The sequence below is a fragment of the Xiphias gladius genome, chromosome 11 (genome assembly GCF_016859285.1).
Source record: "Xiphias gladius isolate SHS-SW01 ecotype Sanya breed wild chromosome 11, ASM1685928v1, whole genome shotgun sequence".
Taxonomy (NCBI): Eukaryota; Metazoa; Chordata; class Actinopteri; order Istiophoriformes; family Xiphiidae; genus Xiphias; species Xiphias gladius.
In genome coordinates this window covers 19112458-19138057 of record NC_053410.1, presented here as the reverse complement: position 1 = coordinate 19138057, position 25600 = coordinate 19112458, and the positions used below count along the sequence as shown (strand labels likewise).

Below are 25600 nucleotides of genomic sequence, written 5' to 3'. Positions count from 1 at the left end.
AAGAATTATCAGATGCAAAGGAGTAAAGACAAATCACTTGGGGGCTCTAGCTAATGACAGAAAAGGACAGCAAGGATGTGAATGTGATGCGTGCACTTGAATATACAGTATGACATCCACTGCACTGGCAAACTGAGCCTGAATGCTGTGTTAACTGCTGGGCAGGGGATGTCAGAGTCCATTTTCTAGCGAGGCCTCTCAAAAATAAACAGGAGCTCCGATAATAAAAAAGCCTACTTTGGGAAGGTTTTATTTTGGCTCAGTGGAAGAGGTTACATAACACATGAAATACTCCTCATTCCTTTAGGTTCAACTAGAAAAAAAGAATGAAATAGAAGCTTTGTCGGCTAGAGATGCCGGGGGGAAAAAAATGCTATGTGTCCAAATATAAATGTCCCTCTCAGACATATTCACACTTTCAGACGCTTACTGTACATACATATTCATACAACGTAGCACAAAGAGCCTTACGACGTGTCAAGTCCCTCAGGAGTTTGCATGAGGATAAGTCAAGGTGTAAGAAGAAAACAGCTGTACAGAAAGTAGTGCAGTGCTACTGTGGGAGTGGCTGTGAATGATGGGAATTATAAGTGTGTGTGTGAGAAAGCAGCAGAATGACATTTAAAAAATTTTATCTGTGTCGGTCACAAAGCTGGAATGACTGCGCAGTTCAGTTCAGCATGCTAAACATAACAACGATGAGTCAGACGTGCAACGGCCTTTTATGGGCAGCAGATAAGATGCCATTTATACGGGCAGGTAATGTTACTCATTCTAATAGTAGCTTATGAGCTGGACCACCAGACATCAAATACACAAATGCTAAAGGTGCATTCTGGTTCAGTTAGTTCAAACTACTGTATGGGCTGATTTTGCTACAAAAAAAGGCCTGGGAAAGGTTGTTTACATCAATGTCTGGTTGTGACTGTGCATGTGTGTGTACACAGTATATATATATATAAGCGGGGGTTTCCACTGGACAGGAAATGATGTCATCAGGTCACAATGCATGCAAGCTCACTTAAGCACAGCGTTACAGAGGCAACGTTCAGGTCTTTCTGTTCCTGGTTGCCAAAATTGAATCTGCACTGCAAGCCACTGAAACTACCTGCTGTTTAAAAATGGATGTGAAAACAATTGCATTCATTTACATTTTTCTGCGGGGATTTTTTTCCTCTACTTTCCCCTCTCAGCCCTCTGCTATTTACTTAAGTCATCTGTCCCCTGACAAGCCCAGCAGCTTAAGGGGATATGTTACCATTTTGTTTTTTTTCTAAATGGATACACATGTGGCACATCTGGGTCCAAGCCTGACTCATTACTCACTTTTTTATGTTCCATTCTCTGCAGCCATGGCAACTGCTGCATGTTTGGCAGAAAGCTTTTGAAGGCAGTGGAAAAAGAGAGAGAGAGAGCCAAGGGAGGGAACATAAAGGGAGAGCGAGAGAGGGAGGGAGGGAGAGCGAGCAAGCTCTCAGTAGTTGGCCTACATCCAGTGTAATCATGCCATGGAGCCGAAATGAGGCCTTTGGCAGCACACCAGGTTTCTGAGAACAAAGATGTGAGCTTCTAATGTTGGCGGTGGGGCCTGCTTGGCATCCTTTGCCATTTCCCAGCAGCCCTTGCCTTGGCCGACTGCCAACCCCCCCCCCCCCACTGGGACTGCAAAGAGGATCAGAATAAAGAGAGAGACTTGTTTTTCACTCGCCTCTTGCTCTGGCCCAATGACATCACCTCTGCAGCCTCCAGCCCCCAGATTCCAGCCGCCCAGCACATTTTTCCCTTTCGCCGTCGACCCTCCATTTTATTTGAATTCCTCCATTTTATACCTACATCAAAGTTGACTCCTTACACTGCTAATTTACATTTTCATTTGTGTCTTTGCTGCACATAATTTCTCTGCTCTACACATGCAACCAGAATAGGGAATTAATCCATTCAGAAAATCAATAAATCGTATTCAGGTTAACGTTTCATTAAAAAACAGGAAGCTGCTAATATGGCAAATGGAAGCTTTGACATCATGATTCAGAGCTCCCAAAATTTTATCTGTGCTCTAATCCTTGCAGTGCAAATCTGTGGCTATAAATAGCCCTCTAAACAGGATATATATGGTGGTTGGGGTACCATGATAATCTCCATGGTTACCTCCCCCTGTTACATATACAGGAACTCTGTGAAGCATGCACATTACATTCAGTCTCCTCTGCCACTCTTTTCAGCTATTAATCTCCAAAGTAGGTCACTACACCAGATGCTTAACTTCAGTTTTATGTCCTCAGACTGTCCTGTTATAACCTCCTTTTATGTTGGTGCAACATGTTACAGTTTAGTTCGGCGCTCGCCTCAGCAGTTGTTCTAAAAAGGTTATATAACATAAATGTCGGTGGGGAGAAACGGAGAAAAGACTCAGAAAACATCCAGTGATGTGCTCCGCTCCAACAGAAAACTTCAGAGAGAATTCGCGATGGTTCACGTCCATGAATAAAAGATGGGCGATATAACATTTAACAGGCTCAGAAAGCGACAGAGCAAAAATAACGTCATCTTCATCAGACCTGTGATGCTGTCACATACTGGGTATTCCCCTAGCCGTCACCTTCCTCTCACTCTTTATTTAGCTACTTCATGTCTCAATTTACATACCGCTTGAAAAAAAAAGAAAGAAAGAAAAAAAAGAAATGTTCAGAGCAGCATTATACAGCCACTCCATCTGGTTTCGTGGCTAGACTCAAATTAGATGGCCGTCAGCCGGGTCAGACTGGTGATTTTACTGTATACATGGTTCATATTGCCAATCAGAGCCATCTGTGCATGTCTGGCCTCTGTTCAGAACAACTCTGCCTTTGCTTTGAAGCCGCTGTGGGTTTTTTTTTTTTTTTTTTTTTTAAATCAATGGATCTTCCTATTATAGAATCAGGTCATTTTGGATTTAATTGAATCTCAGCATGCCTCTGTCTTGCATAACAGTGTGTAGCTATTTGCTTGCAGAAACGTCAACTGAGTGGAAAACCAAAGGATCAAAGCATTAGGCAACTGTTTCCCACCAATCTTAAGGAGAGAACATGTTTATTTTGCCCCTCACAACAGTCATTTCCTAACTATGTCATAAAGCCTAACAACACTTCCTAGTGTTGTTCACCCACCAAGGACTGAGATTGAGAGAAAGTGGGGATGGGAAACAGTGTGTTAATAAAGCAGTTTACAGTCAGAGTAACACTGAGGGCACTACAACCTTGTGACGTCTGTAAATGTTCTACAGGGCATATTATTGTGTAGTATTGTTGTGTTGTTGGTGTGCTCATTCATATGTCGGTAGCCGTACAACAACAATCACGTAACAAAATATGGCAACTGCACTACAAATATAAGTGCTTCTTGGCAACAGATGAGCAACCTAATTGCTTTATTTTGTTCATGGAAACCCTTTAAAGAAAAAACCCCGTGCCACAGTGCGTGATCACGGCTGCAGGCGGGGAGCCAAGTGGCCTGATGTCCCTTAGATGGGTGAGGCGGATGAGGGTACGTGACTAAACATCTTGCTTCCTCTTTCCAACGTCACATGGACTTGCACAAACATATCCTGCTTTGTGTCTGCAGGTTTCAGACGCATTGCCTCACCCAAAGCCCGAGGCTAAGCTGCAATGAGTTGGAATGGGACCAGATGAGAGGGAGGAATCTGAAACTACTGGGACACTCCTCCAGTTCAAACCTACACTTTTACTTCAGGGGATTTTGGCAGGGTTTTTGCTATATGACCTGTTTCTAGTAACATTTTTTTTTTTTCCATCATGTAAAACACACAACATGATAGTGCAGTCATAAATCTTGCTACACCTCCCAGGCTAATGCTTCTTTAATTTTTTTTGTGTGTGTGTGCTGTTTGATTGTTTACTTACTAAAAAAAATGGCTGATTCATTCCAGTGCAATTTCATTTAGTGGTGGCAGCTTTAGATGACTGACTGTTCAGTGCAATAAAATGTGGGCAGAGCTATATTCATGCTGCAACCCCGATCCATTCAAGTTTACAACACACTGGCTGGAAATCCCCACCTCATGACAGCGCTTCCTGGTTACTGGCTTCTTATATTATACTGCAGGGAAAATATTAACCAACTTGTGATAAAAACCCTGGTCAGCACATGTTGACTGCATGCTGGTAAACTCACACAAGAATGAGCAGCAGAGAAAAAATGTGGGCAGTAAAATCCCTCTATTAATCCTAAAATATGCCCTATAAATTTTGATGCTGCTGTAACCAAAAAAATATGTTGTCTAAAAGTGCTGCACAACATTTTTGAGATTATATTTCCAAAAACTGCCAGTGGATTACAGTAGCCCAGTTGTTTTTGCTAGGGTCGACCCACCTCATTCATTGCACAGCAGTAGTAGTAGCAGCAGCAGCCCATGGCGTCGAGGCGCTGTGCATTGAGAAAAACAAGCTGCGGCAAGGGTAACGCTCTGAGTCTAGGACAAAGCAGCAGTCAACTAACTGGAGGAGCTGGAGAGTCTCCCTTCTGAATTCTCTGGCGGTCTATTGCTTTTTTTTTTTTTTTTTCTAATAAAAATCTCTTACCAGTGGCCGGCAGGCTGATATCGACGGACCCCGAGTCTTCTTCTTCTTCTTCTTCTTCTTCTTCTTCTTCTTCTTCTTTTTTCTTTTTTTTTTTTTTTTTTTTCTTGCAGGTTCGATAATAATAATGCGAACTGTGGGTTATTCCCTGCGGTCAGTCGGAGGCGGTGGTAGGGCTGAACTGGGTGCAGTTTTGGCAGAGGTTCAAGTGATTAAATAAAAATACAAATACCAGTAATAATAATAATAATAATAATAATAATAATAATAATAATAATAAAGCAGTGAGTGACAGAGGTTGCAGTAAACTGGGGGGGGGGGGGGGGTAAGGGGGAGGACGGGGAGAGGGGGGAGGGGGGAGGGGGGGTGTCTGTCGAAGAAATCAAGTCAATAGAAACTGAAGTGGAAGCAGGCGTTTAGAGCTCCGTGGTGACGTCACTGCTCCACATTGAGCCAGTAGTAGAGAGTCAGTGGAGATAGATAGAGGAGCGCCGTAGTAAAGTACACACTGACATGAACTTCTCCCTCTAAAACTTCTACGTTGTTGCTCTAAAAGTCGGGAGAGGACCAGTGTGTGTTTTTTCCACGCGCGGAACTTGCTCTTTCATCGCTTTACGAGGGAGCCCGGAGGAAAGCGGGAGCAGGAAGACGCATTTTGGGTTTCTTTTCGGGGGGTCGACGACGAGCGCTATGTCGTCCGCGTCGGTCGCTGCTTCTTCCAGGAGGCAGTCGTGTTATTTATGCGACTTGCCCCGCATGCCGTGGGCCATGATCTGGGATTTTACCGAGCCCGTCTGCAGGGGATGTGTCAACTACGAAGGAGCGGACCGCATTGAGTTTGTCATCGAGACGGCCCGGCAGCTCAAGAGGGCTCACGGGTTTCAGGAGGGCAGGTCTCCCGGGCCGGGGAAGTCGCAGCTCTCCGGGAAAGAGATCCAGGCGATCAACCACGCTGCGGCGGGAGACCCCGGCTCCCGGCCTCCGCAGCCGCTGGACCGGTACCCGCTCTCCTCCGACCGCCCGCCCAGGCTGGGTCCTGAGTATCAGTCGGGCAGGCAGGCCAACGGCATGCCCGTCCCCAATGGATTTCCTAAGCCCGACGAGCCGCCGGAGCTGAACCGCCAGAGCCCCAACCCGCGCAGGAATAGCACGGTCCCCCCGAATCTAGTGCCTTTGGTTAACGGGAACATGCCCCCGGTGCACGCCGTCAACGGCAGACCGGGCCAGATGGGGCACCCCTCCGCACTGGCGGCCGGTAGTCCCGCCGACCTGGGCAAGAGACCCGCCTCGGTCTCCAGCACCGAGCACGACAGAGAGGTGAAGGAGAAGCACAGACCGGACAGTCTCACGCCGGAGATCTCCGAGAGCCACAAAAACAGGGCAGACCCGGACTGGATGGGCAAGGGCAAAACGGTGAGGGACCTGATGGCTCTGCACAATTTCGACAACAGGTTCAAGAAGGACCATGCGGCCATGCAACAAAGGGTTATGGGCTATGAGGCCAGCGCCACGGCTTCCAAGTCAGGTAAGCACCCAGTAGTGTTCAAATTCAAGAATATTTTGTGCAGTTTTCATTTTTGTGATATCTTTGTCACCTCGTTTGAGCTCTGGAATTGGCCAATAATGTATAAATGATAGAAAAAAAAAATAGTATAATTTCTGCAAAATCCAAGTTGCAGAAATGATTTTTCTCGAGCTTATTTGTGGTGTTTGTTATTATTGTTTTGTAGCCTGTGGTGCAGCAGGGAGCAGCAAAAATGCATGTCTCCCTCCAGAGTAATTGTTGATCCTTGTCTGAGCTGTGCAACTCAACTATTTTGTTTAACCCTTTCCCTCCTCCAGACAGAGGAAAACACCCCCGGAGCATGAAGAGAAAAGCGTCGCCTGAACCAGAGGGAGAGGGGACAGCTGGCAAGTTAAATGGAGAGGGACAGCAGTGGTTACCACCACCTACTGACGGACTGAAAATGCCTCCAGTTCCCCCACCAAGCTTCGCTTCTCCCCCCTCCACAATATCCCCCCACTCCCGCACCACCCCACCTGAGGCGGCCCAGAACGGCCAGTCCCCCATGGCGGCGCTCATCATGGCGGCAGACAATGCAGGTGGGAACAGCTCTCCCAAGGACGCCAACCAAGTCCACTCCACCACCCGGAGGAACAGCAGCAGTCCCCTGTCGCCGTCCTCCATGAATCAGAGGAGGCCGGCGCAGAGAGATGCATCTGGTGCAGGTACCCCCCACGTGCCAGGCATGGACCAAGTGCACCCCCAAAGCATTCCGGACTCCTCGGTACCCGGCAGCATACCCCTGTGCTGCACACTGTGCCACGAGCGTTTGGAGGACACACACTTTGTTCAGTGCCCGTCTGTGCCCTCTCACAAGTTCTGCTTCCCGTGCTCGAGAGAAAGCATAAAGCAGCAAGGTGCCACGGGTGAAGTGTACTGTCCAAGTGGAGAGAAATGTCCCCTGGTTGGCTCGAATGTACCATGGGCTTTCATGCAAGGAGAAATCGCCACCATCCTCGCAGGAGATGTCAAAGTAAAAAAGGAGAGGGACCCTTGATTTTGTTTGAACACTTCTTTAGGGAGGGGAAGCAAAAATATGAGTATAAATATATAAATATCACATACATACCATTCAAACAAACTAACGGACTTGTACATATTGGACCCAAGGGAAGAGTATACTTCGTAAACATGGTTGTATAATTTTTGATTTTTGAATACATTGTGTTTCTATATTTTTGAAGATAAAGGTATGTACTCATTATAATGGACTACGTTCCTCTTTGTTGATGTTTAACAAAATTCTTGATGTACTTCTAGGTCTGGTGGCAGTTCCTGTTTAACGTAGAATGTGACTAATGCTACTCTACGAGCACTTGGCAAAACTGAAATGCTTTTAGCTGTACTTGTATGCACTTGTTTAAAAATTGCCAAATACAATTTCTGATCTTGTATGAACTTATTGTCTGAGCTTGCTTCATTTAAGTGATTAAGTTACACAGAACTGTGGACGGATGATGAGATTGGGCTCTCTGCTCTGATGCGCAGGCTTGTTGTGACGGCTCAGGAGGCTTGATTTACGCTGCACAACAGCATAAGTAGGCTACTGTTTCGAGCTGCAGGACGGCAGCTTTTTCCTGCACACAAGCCGTTCGTGGCTCGTGGAAAAGCATGGTTGGGGGAAAAAAAAACAAACACTTTGTTCCAAATTTGCTCCGGCTTGTGCATCACTGTAACTGATTGCAGCGTACCGAAATAGGTGCCAAGTCATGTTCAGTCAGATGGAATCTGTTGAGTCAGTAATGTGAGAAAGTGCATGACTGTCAACATGATACCATAGTGTAACCATGTTGTGTAACCACAAATTAGGACCTGTGCTGAAATTAACCACTCTGAATGACATCCTTAGTTTTTATACTGGCGCCACACATTTTCAAGCTTGTGTGCAAATTGTGTCATGACGTTATAAGGGAGTTTATTTTAGGCAAACCTGTTATTTTCAAAATTTGATTCACCGAGCAGTTAACAAATCACGAGTTATGAATAAAATCAGTGTTACACACTATCTCTAAGCATGAATTGGGTATATTAGCACTGCAGCAACACCCCTTTACTTTCAGTTTGTGTGCTACATTGTGCCACGCTACTACACACTACCGCTGATACTACAACATTCTTCCACATGCCAAGAACAGATTTCTGCCTCAGTGTGCCATGTGTGCTCCTTCAGAGTAAACTGGTAACACCGTTTCTGCCTTAAATGCCAGCCTCGGGTCAACCTCATCTCTTCAGATGCAAATTTAATTGTAGCAGATTCATGGCAGCGCGGCCTTAAAAACCAGCAATTCTGTCTCCGTAACGGCTAGTAGGCAGCCACACTCGTCTCTACAAGCGATGAGCGGCTTATGGGGTCGTTAAGTGACAAATTGCAGTTACTGTGTCTGCAGGAGAGGAGCAATCTTGAGACTGTTTTTGCTCCTCTCACACAAAGAGCTCTCACTGCCCTGTAGCTGACACTGCACCAAGCGGAGGATAGTATCTAGTAAAGACGGGGGACTTGGTGTCGTAGGCAGTTGCATAATAATCTGCTTCCTGCTCATGTTTTTATCAGGCTGTCAGTGCAGCCCAAATTCAGCAAGAGCTCGCATCATAAAAGCAGTTCTTGTTTTCTGGTAATTAAAGGCCCATGAACAGCTCTTACTGTGGTCGTTCAGTAGTTCGCTCGGTGCCCATGAATCTGTTCATCAGCTGGGGAGTTATTGACCTCACTGCACTGACACACATGTTTTAAATGTATTTTGGTAGGCACCTCAGCGTCGTTAGAGGGATTACCCACGCTTTAATAAGCTGTGTGGTGTCCTGATTAAGTGATTGATTCATAATGTTGAAGGAAAACATAGCCTTTGCACCCTACTGTTTAGCCAACTCAGAAGGGCATGGGTGACTATTGTCCCCTAATTGAGAGGACTAAAAGGGAGTCACGGACAAAATTGCCTCTCAACAAAACATTTAGCGCAAATAACAACTTTTCCAAAGTGATTTGAGACTCGATAGCTCTTGGCTGACAGAAACCTGTTTTTCATGAGTGCGCATTTTGAAGACAGCTGTTTGTTTATTGTTATTTTCTGTTCTTTGGAAAGTTATCTTATCAGTTGGACTTTAAAATCAGCAACACCGCCCAGCTTGATAAAGGGTAACACTTTATTGTGCTCATCTGCAACACACCCACTCCATATTCTGTTTTACGCACTGTTCTCAGAGATTTTTTTTTATTAGCTGGCACCTTGACCTACTTGTTTGTTATAACTGTGCACTGGGAGCCACATTGAAATTGCCTGATCTGAGAATATCAGATGAGAGCCGGGTTTTCATAACCCTGGCACAAAGTATGATGCAGCTGAGACACAAAAGAACATTTATCTCTCTTTCTCTCTCCTCATAAAGATCTATCGCAGCACAGCCAATAACTGTTTGTTCGATACTGACTAAAATAGCATGGGCCATATCTAATACAGTGATAATGTGTCCCTGAAAGTGGCTCTATCATAACACGGTGCTCTGGTGTTACATAGTTACTGGCGAAATTGGTGGACAGCAGATGCTCCGGTGCAGCCTGTCGATTCATGTGCAGTAGGGAACATTGTGGAGAGATTACAGTAAACAACCAGCATGTGAGGACAAGGTCACACAGAGTTGATGGCGTAAAGTTCAGGTTTAATTTTTCCGGTTAAATACTTTTTTGTTTCCACCGCTACTTGCGTGGAACATCTCCTCTGTTTTCAGTATAATCATGCAAGACCCATTTGTGGTTAATGACTCACAGGCTTTCATTTTGTTTACTTAAAGGAACCTTCAGGGATTTTTAATGATTAAGCTCCTGCTTATGAGACAAACCTTGTTTGACTTTGATGTGCTCTTACCCTGGAACTATTTTATAGAAAACCTTGTAAAACATGTTGTCTGAGGCCGAGCCAGGAGAAGTCCAGGTGAAACTGATATCCCCATGGGCAAAGATTAATTTAGCTTCCTCCTCCTTCCGCTGCTTTATGATAGCAGTTTTTGTCTAAAGCTACGGTACAGTTTAGCCTACAGTCATGTAGTCTGCAGGATCAAATCCAAGTATTTGATGCTCCAGCTGTGAAATATCTCTCCCGCCCAGACGTTCTTTATCAGGCTGCTGCAGCACATTGCCTAATCAATGGTCATAAAATCCCTCATTGACTGTTTGATTGATTTACTTGACACGATCCTGTTAATCACACTAAGTGAAAGGCAATAACAGATAGGTGAAGAAGAAAGTGTGTTGACCCCGTCTCTCCTTTAAATGGTTAACTTAACTGTAGGCTGGTATGCAGGCTTTACACAAAGATGTGGATGTGATAGTAAAGCTATAACTGGGCTGGTCAGAGTTCATATTTGTTGTCTTTGGAGCAGGAGGTGCATTTTTTTTTCTAGCACTTGCTTGTTCAGTAAGCATGCGTTTGATGTTTCTGGTTCAGTTACGCTGCGTTAATATTGATAATTTGAAGAAATACTCCCAAATTACAATCTATATGATAATCGCATTTATGGACATCAATTTCACCAGCAAGATCAGTTCACCGTAACACTAATGCTGACAACATCTACACTGAAGAGCGCTCTAAATTCTAATCCTTAGGCATTTATGTTACATTAAAATGTTGAATATGGTCCAGTGGGCGGGTGGGTGGAGGGAGGGAAGGCCTGTGTGGGAGACAGTGAAGCACTCAGTGTAGCCAGCTGTTTCACTAATGAATCTATGTTTAGCACAATAAATCAAAAGGCATGCTCGTGCTGCTGTAATCCCCTGAAAGCAAGCGGAGACAGGGGCGCGCCAAAAGGAGAATCTGGTCCACATTTCTCTGCTCCCAGTATGACTGATCCGCTTGGTTAATTTTAGACCTGTCAGGGAAAACAAGGTCACAGCAAATGTTGTATCGAGGACACGCTCGGATCTGCCCCTCTTCCTTTTCATCAATCAAAGTTTCCCTTTGGAGTTGGGCTCGGGCTCCTGCGAGACTAGTAATGACGGTTTCTCTTCTCAGCACTGGGGGAGAAGCTGGAGCTCCAACCAGCAATTAGGAGGAGCACAGCTAAATCCGCAGGATGTGTAAAATTTCCCCTCTGATTCTTGGCTTGGTCCAGAGAGGGGGGTTTACATCTGACCAGTCTAGCCTGTTTACCATGGAGGCCTGCAAAGTTAAGATGATTACAATGCTGAGTGCCAAATTTGCTTTCCTTCAGACTCGTATGAGACCCAATTACTGCAAAAGGCCTATGAACTGTTTGGTATTTTCTCTGCTGGAGTTCAATGAGTTTGAATCTTTTTTGTATTGCAGTTTAGCTGTTTTCTATGTAGAGCATCGAATAGAAACGTCTTTAAGAGGCCACACAAACACAATGAATATTTCCACTATGTTTTTAAGATATTTTAGTGACAATTCACATCACTTTGTCCTAAACGTTTGGCTCTGCATTTCTTCATACCGCCATCATATTTAGTGAACCTAATTTTCCATTTTTTCTTGCGATCGAAGACGTCTGCCTTATCTTTCCATCCTTCCTTTTCTCCCTGACTGGCAGTTACGCTCAAGCTCTTGATATTCCTTTGCTGTGGTGTGCTGTGAATCAAGTCTGTGAAATGAAAATGAGGACTCTCTCTCTCTCTCTCTCTCAGCCTCCCTCTCTTTCCAGACATCAAAACGAGGCTATGCCTCCAATGTTTTTCTCAGATCTTGGAGTGCTGCCAAATCTTATAAGTGGAGCAGAGAGAGAGAGAGAGAGAGAGAGAGAGAGAGAGAGAGAGAGTGAGGTGGAAGAAGAGTGAGCAGAATGCAGAGGAAGGAGAGGGGGCGCAGGACAAAAAGATGAAAGGAGAGGGGATGAAAAATGAACGAGGGAAAGAGGCAACGTGAGAGATGAGGACAAAGCATGGGACTGATCCAAGAGCATTTGGGCTTTTTTTCCATATTATAGCCGAGCCCAGCACAATCCCTCCTTTTTCTGCTGAGCAACTACTCCTAGCTTCTGGCTCAGGATCAGCTGATAAGATGGCGTGCTGCTACTAGGCTAAATGAAAAATAGGAGGTGAGAGAGGGGCGTTATCTCCTGCATTTGAAGATATTCAGTAGATAACAATATGGCGATAGAATAGGGGCTCTAAATTGAATCCATTTGCGAAATTTGTAATGCAAAAATATATAGAGATCCAATTGTTTTAAATAATAGTCATGACTTCCCTTTTTCTCTGGCCGAACCCCTTCCAGACATATATTTTGAGCCTCGGGGAGGGGCAGGCCAGTCACAGTAGTAAGATGCTTGTTGCCACCTCTGACATGCCGAGCTAAAGTTAGGTTTAGCAGTCAATATGAGCCGTGCTAAAAGTAAACGTGTGAGCAGCTAGCACGACTTTGCTCTGGAAGGATCCTCAGCCATCTGCTGCGCTGTAGACTTTCAGCGCTTTGGCAAATCACAAATGAACAACAGTTCATCAACATGCAGTGTGTATTCTGAAAGACAGCGAGCCAGACCTTTTCAAAAACACTGATGCAATCATGGTGATTGACTGTCTACTGCTGTGTTTTTCAGAAATGCCGTCTTCCTCTCTATGGCTGGTGAAAGGGCTTTTGGCTGAGCTGCCAGCTTTGTGGTGGTTGTATAGCGTGTAGCGTGTGTGTGTAAAGGCATGGAAGGGTAGCAGGTGACTGTCTGTCCCTCTGCGCCCCCCAGGTGCTTGTTTAGTCAGCTGAGAGCCTGGATTCAAATGGATGTGATAGCTAGCGAGGGCCATCTGTGCAAAGCATTTTAAGCTGAATAACGACACAAAGCCCATGTAGGAAGAGCAGAATGTGGCTGAAGTCACGCTACGGGGGTTAAGCAGATCTTTTAAAATAATGGGCTGGCACAGAGATACATGTTAAGATTAAAAGAAAACAAAACAGCCACATTGATATTATGCAGTAAAAATGTTTCAGCTGACCATCTGAATGCAAACTGTCTTTGCGCTGCTGGTCTGCGTCTTTGAAGTGCCCGATGAGGGGACGTGGTGGTAGGCTGATGAATGGCTCGGTTCCTGGGGTGTGTCAGCAAATCTGTGGTGATGTATTATGGGATGCTCTTTTCCTCCTGTCCCTGTCTGTCCTTCGCTCGCTCCTCCGTAGGGCCTCAGCCACGGACAATTATCTTCAGTTCAAGCTGGGACATGGTGCTCAGTGTCTGCATGCAACAAAATCAGCTGCCTCCACCACTACCGCACAATTAAACTTTCACAATCATGTTGCCAAACAACGGAGCGCCAGAGAAAATGTCTGAGACAACTTTTATGTGCTGCATGAATCCAGGATTCCGTAGAGATCCTTGTTGTGTTGTACATCGCCTTTCATCTCCTTGACGGCATACAGTTGTCAGAAGATAAGAACAACACTTAGATATTCTGTCACTTTTGTTTTTATCTGGGAATATGACGTCTGTAGCCCCCCCCCCCCCAAACACACACACACAAACACATACACATAGGCACACGCATACTAATACCCATCCACGAACTCGCTGTAGATTCTTTGTATGTTACATAACTGTGAGTGGGAGCTATTTCTCCTCTGAGTGCTAACGCTGTTGTCAATCAAGGCTTTATAGTGGCAGCCACTGCACAATCTCTACAGAGGCAGAATAAAGCTTTTATCGCCTTTGTTCACTCTCCCTTGCCAGTCAAAATGTTCTATTCTCTAGTTTTTACCTCCACCTCTTGTTCCTCACTCTCTTTGTGTCTGTGTTTTTTGGAAACAATTTTCTTCAAGAAGTGTTTACGTTGTCTTCCAGCCATGGAACATTTGAGTTGCAGTTAAGGAGCGAGAGGAGGTCAGGTCAACAGAGAGAACAAGTAGGGACTGTGTTTGACAGGTGTGTGCTATTATTGGAGCCGGTGACTTCGAGTGCATTACACAACTGTGTCGCTCGGACAGGTTTATTTAGACCACTAGCAGGGCTTTCAGAGTATCTGATAACTCGGGCAGAGGATGTCACAACAGGTGTCAGTGGTGGGGGGTGGAGGGATGGGGGGTGGGGGTGGGGTTAATGGTACAGTAAATGAGAGAAGGGTTTTTTATAGCTCAAGGTTGATTGCAAATTTGGAGTGCTCGGAGAAAGCATTCCTGAATTTAATTCTGCGGTACTGGCACAAAGGCGAACCAGTTGGTTGGATCCAACAAAAGCACACTTGTATTTAGCCATCATCAAATAAAGTATGCTAATGACAGGTTGTGCTTGATATACTGTATACATGTCTGCTGCTCTGTAATGATATAATCACAGAGCAGAAGCAGCAGCCGCTCCCCTCCCTTGTCCTCCTCTTTGGCTGGAATGTGCGGGGGGAGAAAAATGATCCAGTGTCATCCGGAGTGATGGAAGCTTCTCTGTTGAGCCAGAGGGATATGTTCAGGGGAGGGAGGGGGGAGGGAGGGGAAGAGCGGATATTTCTGGTTGAGTGTGAGTTTGAGTAAGTCCGGGCAGCAAGCCAAGCATGCCGAGGGAGGGGGAAGGGAGGGGCGGGAGGGTTTTGGAGAGAGAAAGGAGAGAGACAGAAACCCTTTTGGGCTGGCGCACTGTCAGCTTCACTAGCACACAGCTGCTTCTGGAAAATTCTGCACCCTGCCCTACTAAACCACCAGGCATGACATGAATAACAAGAATGGCCTAGCCGTCAACAGCGGATACTTTTTCTTTTGACGTGGGCCTAACAGACTGGTACAAATGCCCTGGTCTTGCACATAGTGGAAAAGTCAACAATGAAGGGGACACCGGGGCACAATGTGGAAATGAAATCCCGGGTTTAGAAAGCTTTGTCTGGACAAGGACGCAGTTGACACAGACCCTGAGGGCTTTGGAAAAGGCTGTGTAACAAAATGCCAACTGATGTGTTTTGATGGGGTTACTTGTTCACCAGCCAGTCACTAATTGGAGAGTAAGAACCCACTAAAGAGCTTTTGCAAATTTCCTTTCCGAGCTGCATGTGTCGCTTATGCCCTTATGCGAAGACGGCAGCAGCAAAACAAAGCCAGCACGTACTAGCTGCTATGTGTTGCTATGTTTCTAACATGATCAGTCAACACTGGCCCCGGGACTAAGTACAGCCTTACCAGCAGTGTCTGAGCGTTGCCCTGCAGATGAGATAATGCTAGCCCTTATCCGTCCGTGAGGTTGTTAGCCATGCACAGCCCACCCTGGTGTTGACATTTGCCCAACCTGTCTAAACACATAGGGCCATGGAGACTCCTCTCAGGCTCTCTGTATCCATGGCTGATAAAGAGGTGAGTCACATGCTCATCTATCCTGCTCCACTCCTCCTCTGCCTGGCAATACTCTTAGCCTTAACCCCCGTCATCCTCGTTCACAAGACCTTATGTGTACATCCAGCACATGGTGGATTGTATAAATAGCAGCGACCGCGTGGCTCGCCGCTGACACCTGACATTTTCATGCCCCAGCAAGCCGCTGATACATTTGGCGCTTGGCACGCATTCTTCTCCCGGGTTTATCCATCTGTTGATGTAGAGCCCAACCCCCCCAGCCACTACTATGTTCTCTTAACATAACACGAGGCTCGCCTTTCCCTCTATTCATCTTAACATGTGAGCACTGCATGGCACAGACTTGGCCCCTCCCTCCTCCACGTTTTTCTCTGGTTCCTACTCGCTCTCCTTCCCCGTCATGCTGTCTTTCTTTCCCTCTCTCAGCCTTAAACCCCCCCCCCCCCGAAAAACACACTACACACTACACAATCCACCCAGGTCATTAGTCTTCAGTTTGGCATTTAGCTGGTCTCAGAAACCCACCAAGAACGGTGAACAAAAAAATGAGATGGGAATTGCGTGAAGCTGGAGTGATACTGCTGGCAAAAGACAGAATGTGAGATTGTGTGCAGGCAGGGTGCTTCCTGGCTGCCTGCCAACTTCCAGCAACAGCACTGCAGCATGTCAATATGCCCGTTGCCAGGGAAACAGAGAGAGCACACACAGCCACACAACCCATAGAAAACTGTATTGTTATACTTTTTTTTTTTTTTTTCACTTTTCTTTTGAATTTAAAATGCTCAGTAAAATTGTATTCCTGTCCAGGGAAGAGGCCCCCCTCAGCACAGGGGCCTCAGCCGACCAGTAGGAGTCGCTGGTGGTGCAACAGCACGGACATGATCCCTCACCAGGTTCCCACCCATGAATGCAACCAATTGCATACATTGAACGCATGGTCAAGCCCAAAGTCTCACTACTGGGGAATTAATTTTGGGTCTTTGTGGTGAGGACCTGAAAGGCTTCAGCCCTTAATTTGGATGAATCCACACTTACTGGTACTGTTTTTTCAGCCACATAGGAATTTGTTTTGGAAATACTCAAAAAAGTGTCCTCTAGGAGCAAATGTGAAAAGCAGAGTTGTCACAATGTCATTCTTGGTGGTCATGGAGACTTACCATACATACATAGTTTTAAAAAGAAGATTCAGTAATGTCTTTGACGGAATAACTAAATGTCATTTTCTGATCTAAACCCCTGCCTTTTTATGATCAAAATATGTCCTTCATGGGCTTCGCAGGGTGTGAATATCTGTGTCCTCACTGCACATGTTATCAGGTTGGTGACTGTACCCTGCAGCAAACAGCTTGGCTGTGAGTTATTACTGGTAGGTCTATACTCCTCCATCATGCATTGTGAAAGAATGACCTCAGATACATCAGGCATCGTGGTGGCTCTGTTGCAAAGTCACTGCTTGCAACATAAGTCATGTGTTTTAGTCTGTTGAGCCACAAAGTGACAGAGCAAACTAATAATTCTGTCTCAAAACATGACCTTGATCTAAGCTACCTTCTTTATCTCTTTGCAGACACAATAATGATTTTTTTTCATTTTATAGAGATAAATGTAAATATATATATATATATATATATATATATATATATATATATATATAGAGAGAGAGAGAGAGAGAGAGAGAGAGATTTTTTTTTTTTCATTGTTTCCTTTGTGCTGTGGTACAATCTGTCACTCTGGAACTGCCTGTATTGTGTTCTGTTTAAAGCAAATACTTTGTAACTCAAGCTGTCTAAAGGGACCTTAGCAAGAAATTGCCTGCCCCTTGTCTCTCTACTTCTTCTCAGTTCTATCTGTGTTGTGGCTTTTTATTAATAGGCCATGATTTATAAAATAATGAATGAATACAGAAGGAATTTATCTATGTGTCTTGTGGCCACACATTGTAAAAACAGAAGTATGTTTGAACATAACTCCTTACATGCCATTTAGTAATTTACAATCTAATAACCCAACGGTAGCCAAATACGCACATATTACAGTGTCTTTTCATTCGGGCGAATATTTCTGTGTAGCAGAAGGACAGCTAAAGGACAACTGTCAACCACACCTTGCCTGGCACTTTCATCCAAGTCTGGCTCCGTCTGTGCTCGTATCACTGGAGGGGAAAGGGGGTGTGCCAACTATAGCACCTTAGTACTTTTCAGAAGTCTATCTGTGCCTGTGAGTGGTCTAACAGCTGCTGCTGCAGTGCCTGAGCTTGCCTGGGGATGCAGATGAAAGTGCTGATGTGTCCTGTTATTTTGGGTTGTGCGGTGCCCAGGGGGCCAAGGAATTTTTGGAGGAGACTGGGCAAGATTCTTGGGGGGGGGTGGGGCGGTGCCCGGAGTGGATCTTAGCTGAGTGTTTCTCCCAGAATGCAATGTGACCCTCATTGCCACATGGCACTGTGGGAATCCTGAGGGGGTGTGGAATTGCTGATACTACCAGACGGAGTGATGGGCACAGACATGAGCACAAAGATTGGATGTGCTCTCGGTCTCTGATGATTGGCGGTATTTCTAGCCATCTTTTGTACTTGACGGGAAGGGCTGCTGATGGCCTGTCATGCTCGGAGGATAAATCTTTCCCATTATTTGATCCTAGCTACACTTTATCTCGAGTTTCAAAACTCATTCTCAACATTGAAAACAAAAGTAATTCCCCTCAAAGTCAATTTAGTAATCCATTTTGGACATAATCTTCATCATCAGATGGAGTTTTAGCTTTAAAAACTGAACCTTTAAGTCAACATGGAGGAGCAGTAGAATCTTATACAACCTTGGAATAGTTCACAAGCCCTGCTATCAATACTAGTGCAATTTTATACTAGTATTTGAATAAATTTGATTACCAGATTCAAGAGATTCAGAAGAGTTTTATTATCATTGTCTGCTGAGTCAACTAGAGATAAGAAAATAACAATATATACTGTGAGTTTCAAAATATACAAAACAATATAAAAATAGCTATTGTACAACCTACAATAACCATATCACCAGTGCTAATTCTAGCACTATTAATAGATAATATGAAACTTAATTAACAGTTAAGTATAAAAGTTACAGAGCTTTTTCACAACCTAAAGTGACACACCTCCGTCCTTCCTCTGCTGGTTCATTAACTTGTTCCTGTCAGTAAAAATCAGATTTTAAAAATCTCTCAATTTGTGCTCTCCTTAAATTTCTCATTGACTGATGATATCCAAATATCTGAGGAACACAGAAATGTTTTTCACAGGCTATTGTGCAGGCAGTACTATTATTGTGACAGTCTGTCATGTCGACTTGTAGTGTTGCTGATACAGGAATTTTAACTCATTCTGCTCCATCTAACTTACTCTGCGTCTGTTAGAAGCAGCTGCTACATGACTGAAATGCTAATGTCAAACATCATACCGCCCTCAACACTCTCTGCTGGCTATAAATGTTACCGTAGATCTTTGCACAGACATTACACTCCCATTTCCATTCCCCTCACAGGTGGTAGTTATATTATAGCCTGTTTGTCTTGGCGTGTAAGAGAAAAATGCTGTGTCATTTAGTTAATTACACATCCCCCATGGGCTCACACCTTGAAAATGACTTGATTTATTTGGTTGCCACTTACTGAAAATTGTCCAGGATTCCTAGTGTCTTCTCATTCTATACTTCATCAGAAAAGCCTCATCCATGTACAATATGACACTATATTAATTAAGACAGATAGTCACAGGTTGCTCCATAAATCATTTTGCCTCTCATTTTCCTGCTTGGTCTAACATTTCAATTTGCACCTTGTTCCCCTCATAACAGTGAAAATGCAGAAGATTTGTGAAGGCGACAGCTTCATTGCCATGTTATCCTCAAAGGAGTTTGACAATAACCTTAGAAGGATGGATAACTGTGCTGACTCACTGATGTTGTTCTCCCCGACATCTGGAACATTAAAGAGGCAGTTACACCGGAATGAAAATGAAAGTCATGATGCAGATTTCTATCTGTCAATTAACATTATTTCCACAGCAGGCCTGTGTAGGATGTATTGATCAGTTTTTTTAAATTTAAAATATATTAATGCGGCTTGTGGATGTATTATACAGTAACTTTGAGAGAAAATTAATTTGTGTGTGTGTGTGCGTGTGTGTCTGTGTGTCTGTGTGTGTGTGTGTGTGTGTGTGTGTGTGTGTGTGTGTGTGTGTGTGTGTGCATTAACTGCATTATGCACATTAATTTCGACACTGGGAGATAAAGGCAAATTTTCTCCTTCACTCAGATGACAAAGCTTTGGTTACAGTATCGCTTATTATATTATGTGTCAACATTGGTTCAATTCCTTCATTCATTTGGAGATTTGAATCACGTGACTGTTTGTATCATCAGACTGCTTTGTTATTTTAGTTGCTCATGTGATCAGCACTCAACGGCAAAGGGCCACTCTCCGTCCCAACTCCGGCTCCAGTCCTCCGCAGACCCACACAGAGAGAGTCTGTTACCAGAGAAACAAAGGTCAGTGTACAGTGTCGTCACATTTCCAACTCACAGGACGATTCTTGAAAGAGAAAAAAAGAGTGCAAACAAACATCGTTTGTTTCCGCCAAAACAAGACAGCGCTTGTTGTTGCGCTCTGGGCTGTGATGTCATCGTCATGGTTCATCCTATCTGTGACCTCTGGGCCGATGATTCTCAAATAGCTTAATCACAATGCACTAACACAAACATGCATGTATTCATCTAATATCACAAAAATAGATCAGTGAGTTCACTCTTCTCTGAGTCTGGTCTTTTTTCCCCAGTGGGAAGCTGTGCTACATAGACTCTCTGCTTGCCGGAGCTGCTCAAAACTCTATGATCTGTGCTATTGTCTGAGTACCATCATTAACTGAGGCAGAGGAGAAGCTGAGAGATATAAAACTGATTATATTGCAAGAAAGTACTTGGACATTTTACAGTTAACTCTTTAAATAGCAGCATGCCTGAAGAACTGTATCAGCTCTTTTCACACAGGAAACTGTGTGAAAACAAGAAACAAAACAAGAAACAAAACAGGCACTTTACTGTTAATTTGGCTGTAACTCTGCAGTTATTATCGGAATAAGTGAGGTTGCACACCGCCTTTACCTGAGATTAAAAATTCAAATGCAGTGTGATCAGTGGGATTACTCTGCTAAGCTTGCTGTAACAAAAGAAGAGTTGGAATATGAATGCTGGGGAAAACATATTTATATTCACCTGCTTCCCCGATGCTTGTTAATGTGATTAATGCAGGAAAAGATGTTTTTTAGTTGACCTTATTACAAGGCTAGGCAGTTTTAAATTACAACACAATTAGGGTGATATCTACCTGAAAGATGGTTGCAACATCACATTTTGCGAATAAGACTGAAGTTCCTTTTCTTAAAGGACTAGTCAGCCATTTTGAAAGATAAGCTTATTTGCTTTCCTGCCGAGAGTTACGGTGGCTGAGAAGGTCGATACACTCTCATGCCTGTGTGTTAAATATGAAGCTACACTCAGGAGGCAGTTAGCTTAGCTTAGCACAAAGACTGAAAGCAAGGGGAAACAGCTAGCCTGGCTCTGTCTAAAGCTAAAAAGAAAAATGTGCCTACAAACACCTCTAAAGCTCACTAATTAACTTGTTTGTTTAATCTGTACGAAAACCAAAGAATAAATGACAACTTGCATTTACACTGTGTGTTATGTGTATTTGTTGAGTCGGAGCTGTGACTTTCTGGAGATTTTTTTCATTTCTAGACAGAGCAAGGCTCCTGACTCCAGCCTCATATTTAATGTACCAATATAAGAGTAGCATCCATCTCCTCATCTAACTTGCGGCAAGAAAGCGTCCAACTATTTTTTAAGTCAAAAACTACTACAACTACATGAATTTACTACTGGCTAGTTAGCTAGCAAGCTCAGCTCACTGAACTTCCAAGTAAAAAGGAAATGAGTAAAAATACTGTAATGGGGTTTGATAAAAATTTCTACCTGACTCAGTCAAATGCTGCTGACTGGGAATGGTGGCCAAAGAGCTAGACCTTTATGAGTTACAACAGTGGCAGTTGTATCTGACATGTCAAGTCAAGTCACGTCAGCTGAAGGATTGCATGACTTTGAGAAGTCACATTTATTGAAGTAGACTGAGCCATTTAAAGTAACTCTCCCAATTTTGTGTAAATCAGATTTTTAAATTAGCTCCCACAATGAGCTTCCATCTGACTGGAGGACGATCCATGACCTGCTTTGAATACGGTACAATGCAGTGCGGGGGGGGGGGGATTACATAATTGTGCATTGTTTCCTAGATTCATACCATGTTTTGAACTCATTAAAATGTGATTTGCTGTAATGGGTGCCAAATCTAGTGCGTATTCAGCTGAGTACAAGATGATTCAAGAGATAGCATAACCTCTATATTTGATGACAGTTCTTTGGTGTTGCCTCATTCTTGTGTGTGTCTACAGAAGAAGCGTTTGAGGAATGCGACTGTGAGTCACCACGGAGGAAAGGCAGCGAAAGTCAGGATGAGAGAGAGGCTGGATTATACAAGGTGATGTTGGAAAGAAAGAGTTAACGTCATCGGTCCAGCATGTTCTGATAAATTCCGTACAGCTAACTCAAGTTGGTTTTCAGTATGACTGAAACTTTTCATCTGTCTTGAAGGTAGCGTTGTTGAATTTGACCATGTGTACTGTAAATTAATTGTACACTGGTAAGAAATAATAGCTTTCATATTAATAGGAATTAAGAGAGCCTGATAATATCCCCACAGCAGTCTGATACACATAAATGAGTTGCTCTCTTGTATTGCCAGTCTTGAGCTACGCAGCATTAATTTGATCTCTCTTGGATGAGGCTGAAGAACATAAAGGAGCAGCGGTGGTCATCGGGATAAAATCCAGTTGTATTATTACTGAGGGGCTGATACCATGAGCTACACATAAAGCTGAAATGGACATCTTATGTTCTGAATCATTATTTTTTTCAAGAACAGTGTACTGTGAGATCTCTCCAAAGGGGAATTGGGATTTATGTTATTCTATCATATTACTGCAAACCAGTGCTATTTTTGACAAAACAAAGTCAAGGTCCAATAGTTTGCACCAGAGCTTTCAACCGTATCACATGGACTTCATCATTTTGCTCAGTTGTCATGGAGATGGAACAGCTCAGTAGCTACTAATAATGATGTCAAATAAATATCAGACTGAAGTCACAACCTTTATGGAGCTTTCATGTCAAAACATTCACTGATGAAGACCATTTCATATGGTTGAAAGCTATGGACAAAGCTAGTAAGTGGGCCTTTAGTTGGCATTGTTTTCTCAAACTCCCATGATCAATGTATTATGACCCCTTTCTATTCAAATTTCGAACATTTTAGACATCTGTATTTTTATTATTAATTTATTTTATTTATTGACACTTGTGAGTCTACTGCAGTATTATGGCTTTGCTCTCATTAAAATGTAGGATCATTTATACTCTAAACACGGGGAGTCAGCAATTGAATATTCATAATAAACTATATATAAATATACGTAACTATTTATTTCCTCATCTCTCTCATTGATCTTGCCTGTGCTGTTAATAATGTTTTGTTGAAATGGGATAAATGAATACAGAATCGGAAGCCACCTGTTGCGGTGTTCAAATGTCATGTAAAAGTAATAACAGACTACAGGACATACATACAGGACACAATGAAAAGAACTTGTCCTTTTGAGACTGTTGTGACCACGAGGCTACTGCAGCCACAACGAGCACAAACCCAGAAAACTTGCCCTCATCTTTCTGCCGTGAACACGACAAAATAGTGTTATGTCAGCACGCAGCGAAACGGCAGTAAATTTGGAAGCAGAGAGGTACAAAAATGTGTAGAGCGGGGATGGAGGGAGGTGAGGAGGAGGAGGGAGGGGTGGGGCTGGGGCTCTGAGATTCAGGCTGTACCTGAGGCATGGAGGGTACATCATTATTCAGTGCAGCGCTTTGATGTTGAGGCTGAATGGATCTCAGGGAGCAGGCAAGAAGCAGTTCTAATTAAAACAGTAACAATGCAGCCCGAGTTGCCCTGCAGAAATGGGGTCTTTGAAGAGTCACTGAATGCCCCATTTAGTGCCGGCTGCCCGTAGATAACAGCAGATATTACGTTGATGGACTCGAAGGCCCCTGTCGCAAAATGAGTATTTTTTGCCACAATTCATAAAGAATTTTTCTCGGTGTGTGTGCGCGTCTCTGTGTGATGAGTTCTCGGTGTCCTACTTTCTGGGTTCTTTGGTGGCGTTGTGGGCCTGACAGGAGTGACAGACTGAGATGGGCTGCTGGTACTCAGAGTCCAGGCGAAGACAGGAAAGCCTGGGGGATCTTGGTATGACAGGTAGACAGAGGAGAGACAGAACTTCATTATAACTGCCGCAGAGGGAAGAGTTTGAATATCGAAATGATTGTCTCCAATCATCACCAGAAAAATGTTTGTGCTCTCATATTTTTATTCAAATACATTTTACCCATAAAAACTAAAAATATCAGATAAAACAAAGCCCAATATAATCCAAAAATTTCCCTCATCACATTGTTAGTGCTGTTCCCTGGCTTGTGTAATGCAGATTTTCCCCATGTCCGCCAAGCGTGCTTATGCCTCACCTCATATCTACTGAGGCATATTGCAGTGAAAGGCACAAGTGGGCTGTAGAGAGAGCTGAGTGATGCTCTGAGACAGCAGCAGTTCAAAGAGACTGTCTGCATAGAGAGAAGGGTCTAATTTTAACTTGGAGACAGAGGGGCTCATGAAACAGCTCTCTGCCTGACTACAGCTCAATTATTCATCAACACAAGAAGTCTCTCAACTAAAAAGCCTGACACGTTATTCATTCCCCCTCTTCTCCCATGCTGTTTCATTCAGACACAAAACCAGCCACCCACACACAGATCCAAGCAGCACACCCTACCCTCGTCTTGAACCACACAGTGCCCTCCAGAAATGCAGGCATGCTTTGCTGAAGATGAGTCAAGAATACACATAATGAGGTGTGTACTCTGCTGAGGAATTTTACAAATTCATGATTTCAAAATGCAAAAGCAGTGATTTATAAAAGGGAACTTTTATTTGACAGTCATCATAAAATAATCTTTTGGTAACTGAATTTGTCTGGTTAACAAATATTTTGAATCAGCTTACTTCCCAACCATGACAAATTACGAAACTCAAAAACCTCAACTGAAACCACATTTATTCCGACAGATTTCAACGGAATAATTTTCCATTTTCGGAGCAGGTCGGTTTATTGTTTACTGTGGTTCATTGTGAATTATTCTGTTGACTAAATAATGTCAAGGTGTTGATAGTGGTTGTAACCTTGAAAGCATCCCGGTTACCCAGCATGAACACAAGTCTGTCTAAACAAAGATTTATCGTTTTCACAAGTGATCAGGATATGAAACCAACGTCAGAGTTCAGGAAATCTTTTGGTTAGTTTTAGTGGATGCATGGCCATATGACTAATTTTTCTGTTTTGAACGAGTTGCAGCAGGTGTCATCATTAGCCAGATGTGACATCAAGCTTACTCCATCAAAGCTGGTCATGTAATAGGAGAAATTACATAGTGAAGCAAAGTTTTCAATTACTCAGTTGTTTTTTCCCAGAGTCCGGAGTACGAAAGCTTGGACTGCCATAAATCTGTTGCTACTGGAGTAGTGACACTCTAGAGGATACAGCTGAGCGTTATTTTCATATCTCCGTGACAGCAGATCAGAGAGGCCATAAAATATTTCACTATTACAAAATTTCCCAGCTGTGCTAATTTCCAGCTTTAAAAGTCCCACAGGGGTTCAAACCAGCTTCCGTCCAGTTGCTCCTTGAGTTCTCTAAAGTTACAGAAAACAATGAAGACCTAATTCTGATTATTCAACATTCAGGTTAAAAGCCTCCACTACGCCAGGTCGCATGACTGCAGCTGCACATAAGCTTTGTGTGACTGGGCTGTGACTAATTTGGAAATAACTAGTTGACCTTCACTCAAAAAGCTACAGATTCCTGATCAGCACAAGAAACAGATCGTCGCTAAGCCCTCTGACTGATGTGTGGATGCAGCAGCCTGAACCTGTTGAATGTTCTTAATAAGTTTATGGCTTTGCAACACACTGGGTGGCCATAGGTAAGCAGTGCAGCCCCAGGCAATCTGGGA

The 25600-nt window shown here is 43.8% G+C and overlaps 1 protein-coding gene and 1 long non-coding RNA gene across 2 annotated transcripts in view; both read left to right on the top strand.

The window, feature by feature from the left end:
• Window positions 1-4975: 4975 nt before the first annotated feature.
• On the top strand, window positions 4976-7536 carry irf2bp2a (interferon regulatory factor 2 binding protein 2a). Its single transcript, XM_040140085.1, has 2 exons — window positions 4976-6099; window positions 6417-7536. The coding sequence occupies exons 1-2, from the start codon at window positions 5265-5267 to the stop codon at window positions 7133-7135; spliced, it is 1554 nt and encodes a 517-aa protein (XP_039996019.1). The 5' UTR covers window positions 4976-5264; the 3' UTR covers window positions 7136-7536.
• Window positions 7537-14711: 7175 nt separating this feature from the next.
• LOC120796598 overlaps window positions 14712-25600 on the top strand; it is a 73127-nt gene continuing 62238 nt past the window's right edge. The window contains exons 1-2 of the long non-coding RNA XR_005708399.1: window positions 14712-15404; window positions 19817-19924. This is a non-coding gene — a long non-coding RNA (uncharacterized LOC120796598). The remainder of the gene's footprint in view (window positions 15405-19816; window positions 19925-25600) is intronic.

Excerpts from the sequence above, each read along its gene's own strand:
- irf2bp2a (XM_040140085.1), top strand. The coding sequence starts at position 5,265 with ATGTCGTCCGCGTCGGTCGCTGCTTCTTCCAGGAGGCAGTCGTGTTAT. Across the intron at positions 6,100-6,416 it reads CGCCACGGCTTCCAAGTCAG|ACAGAGGAAAACACCCCCGG; the intron begins GTAAGCACCCAG and ends TCCCTCCTCCAG.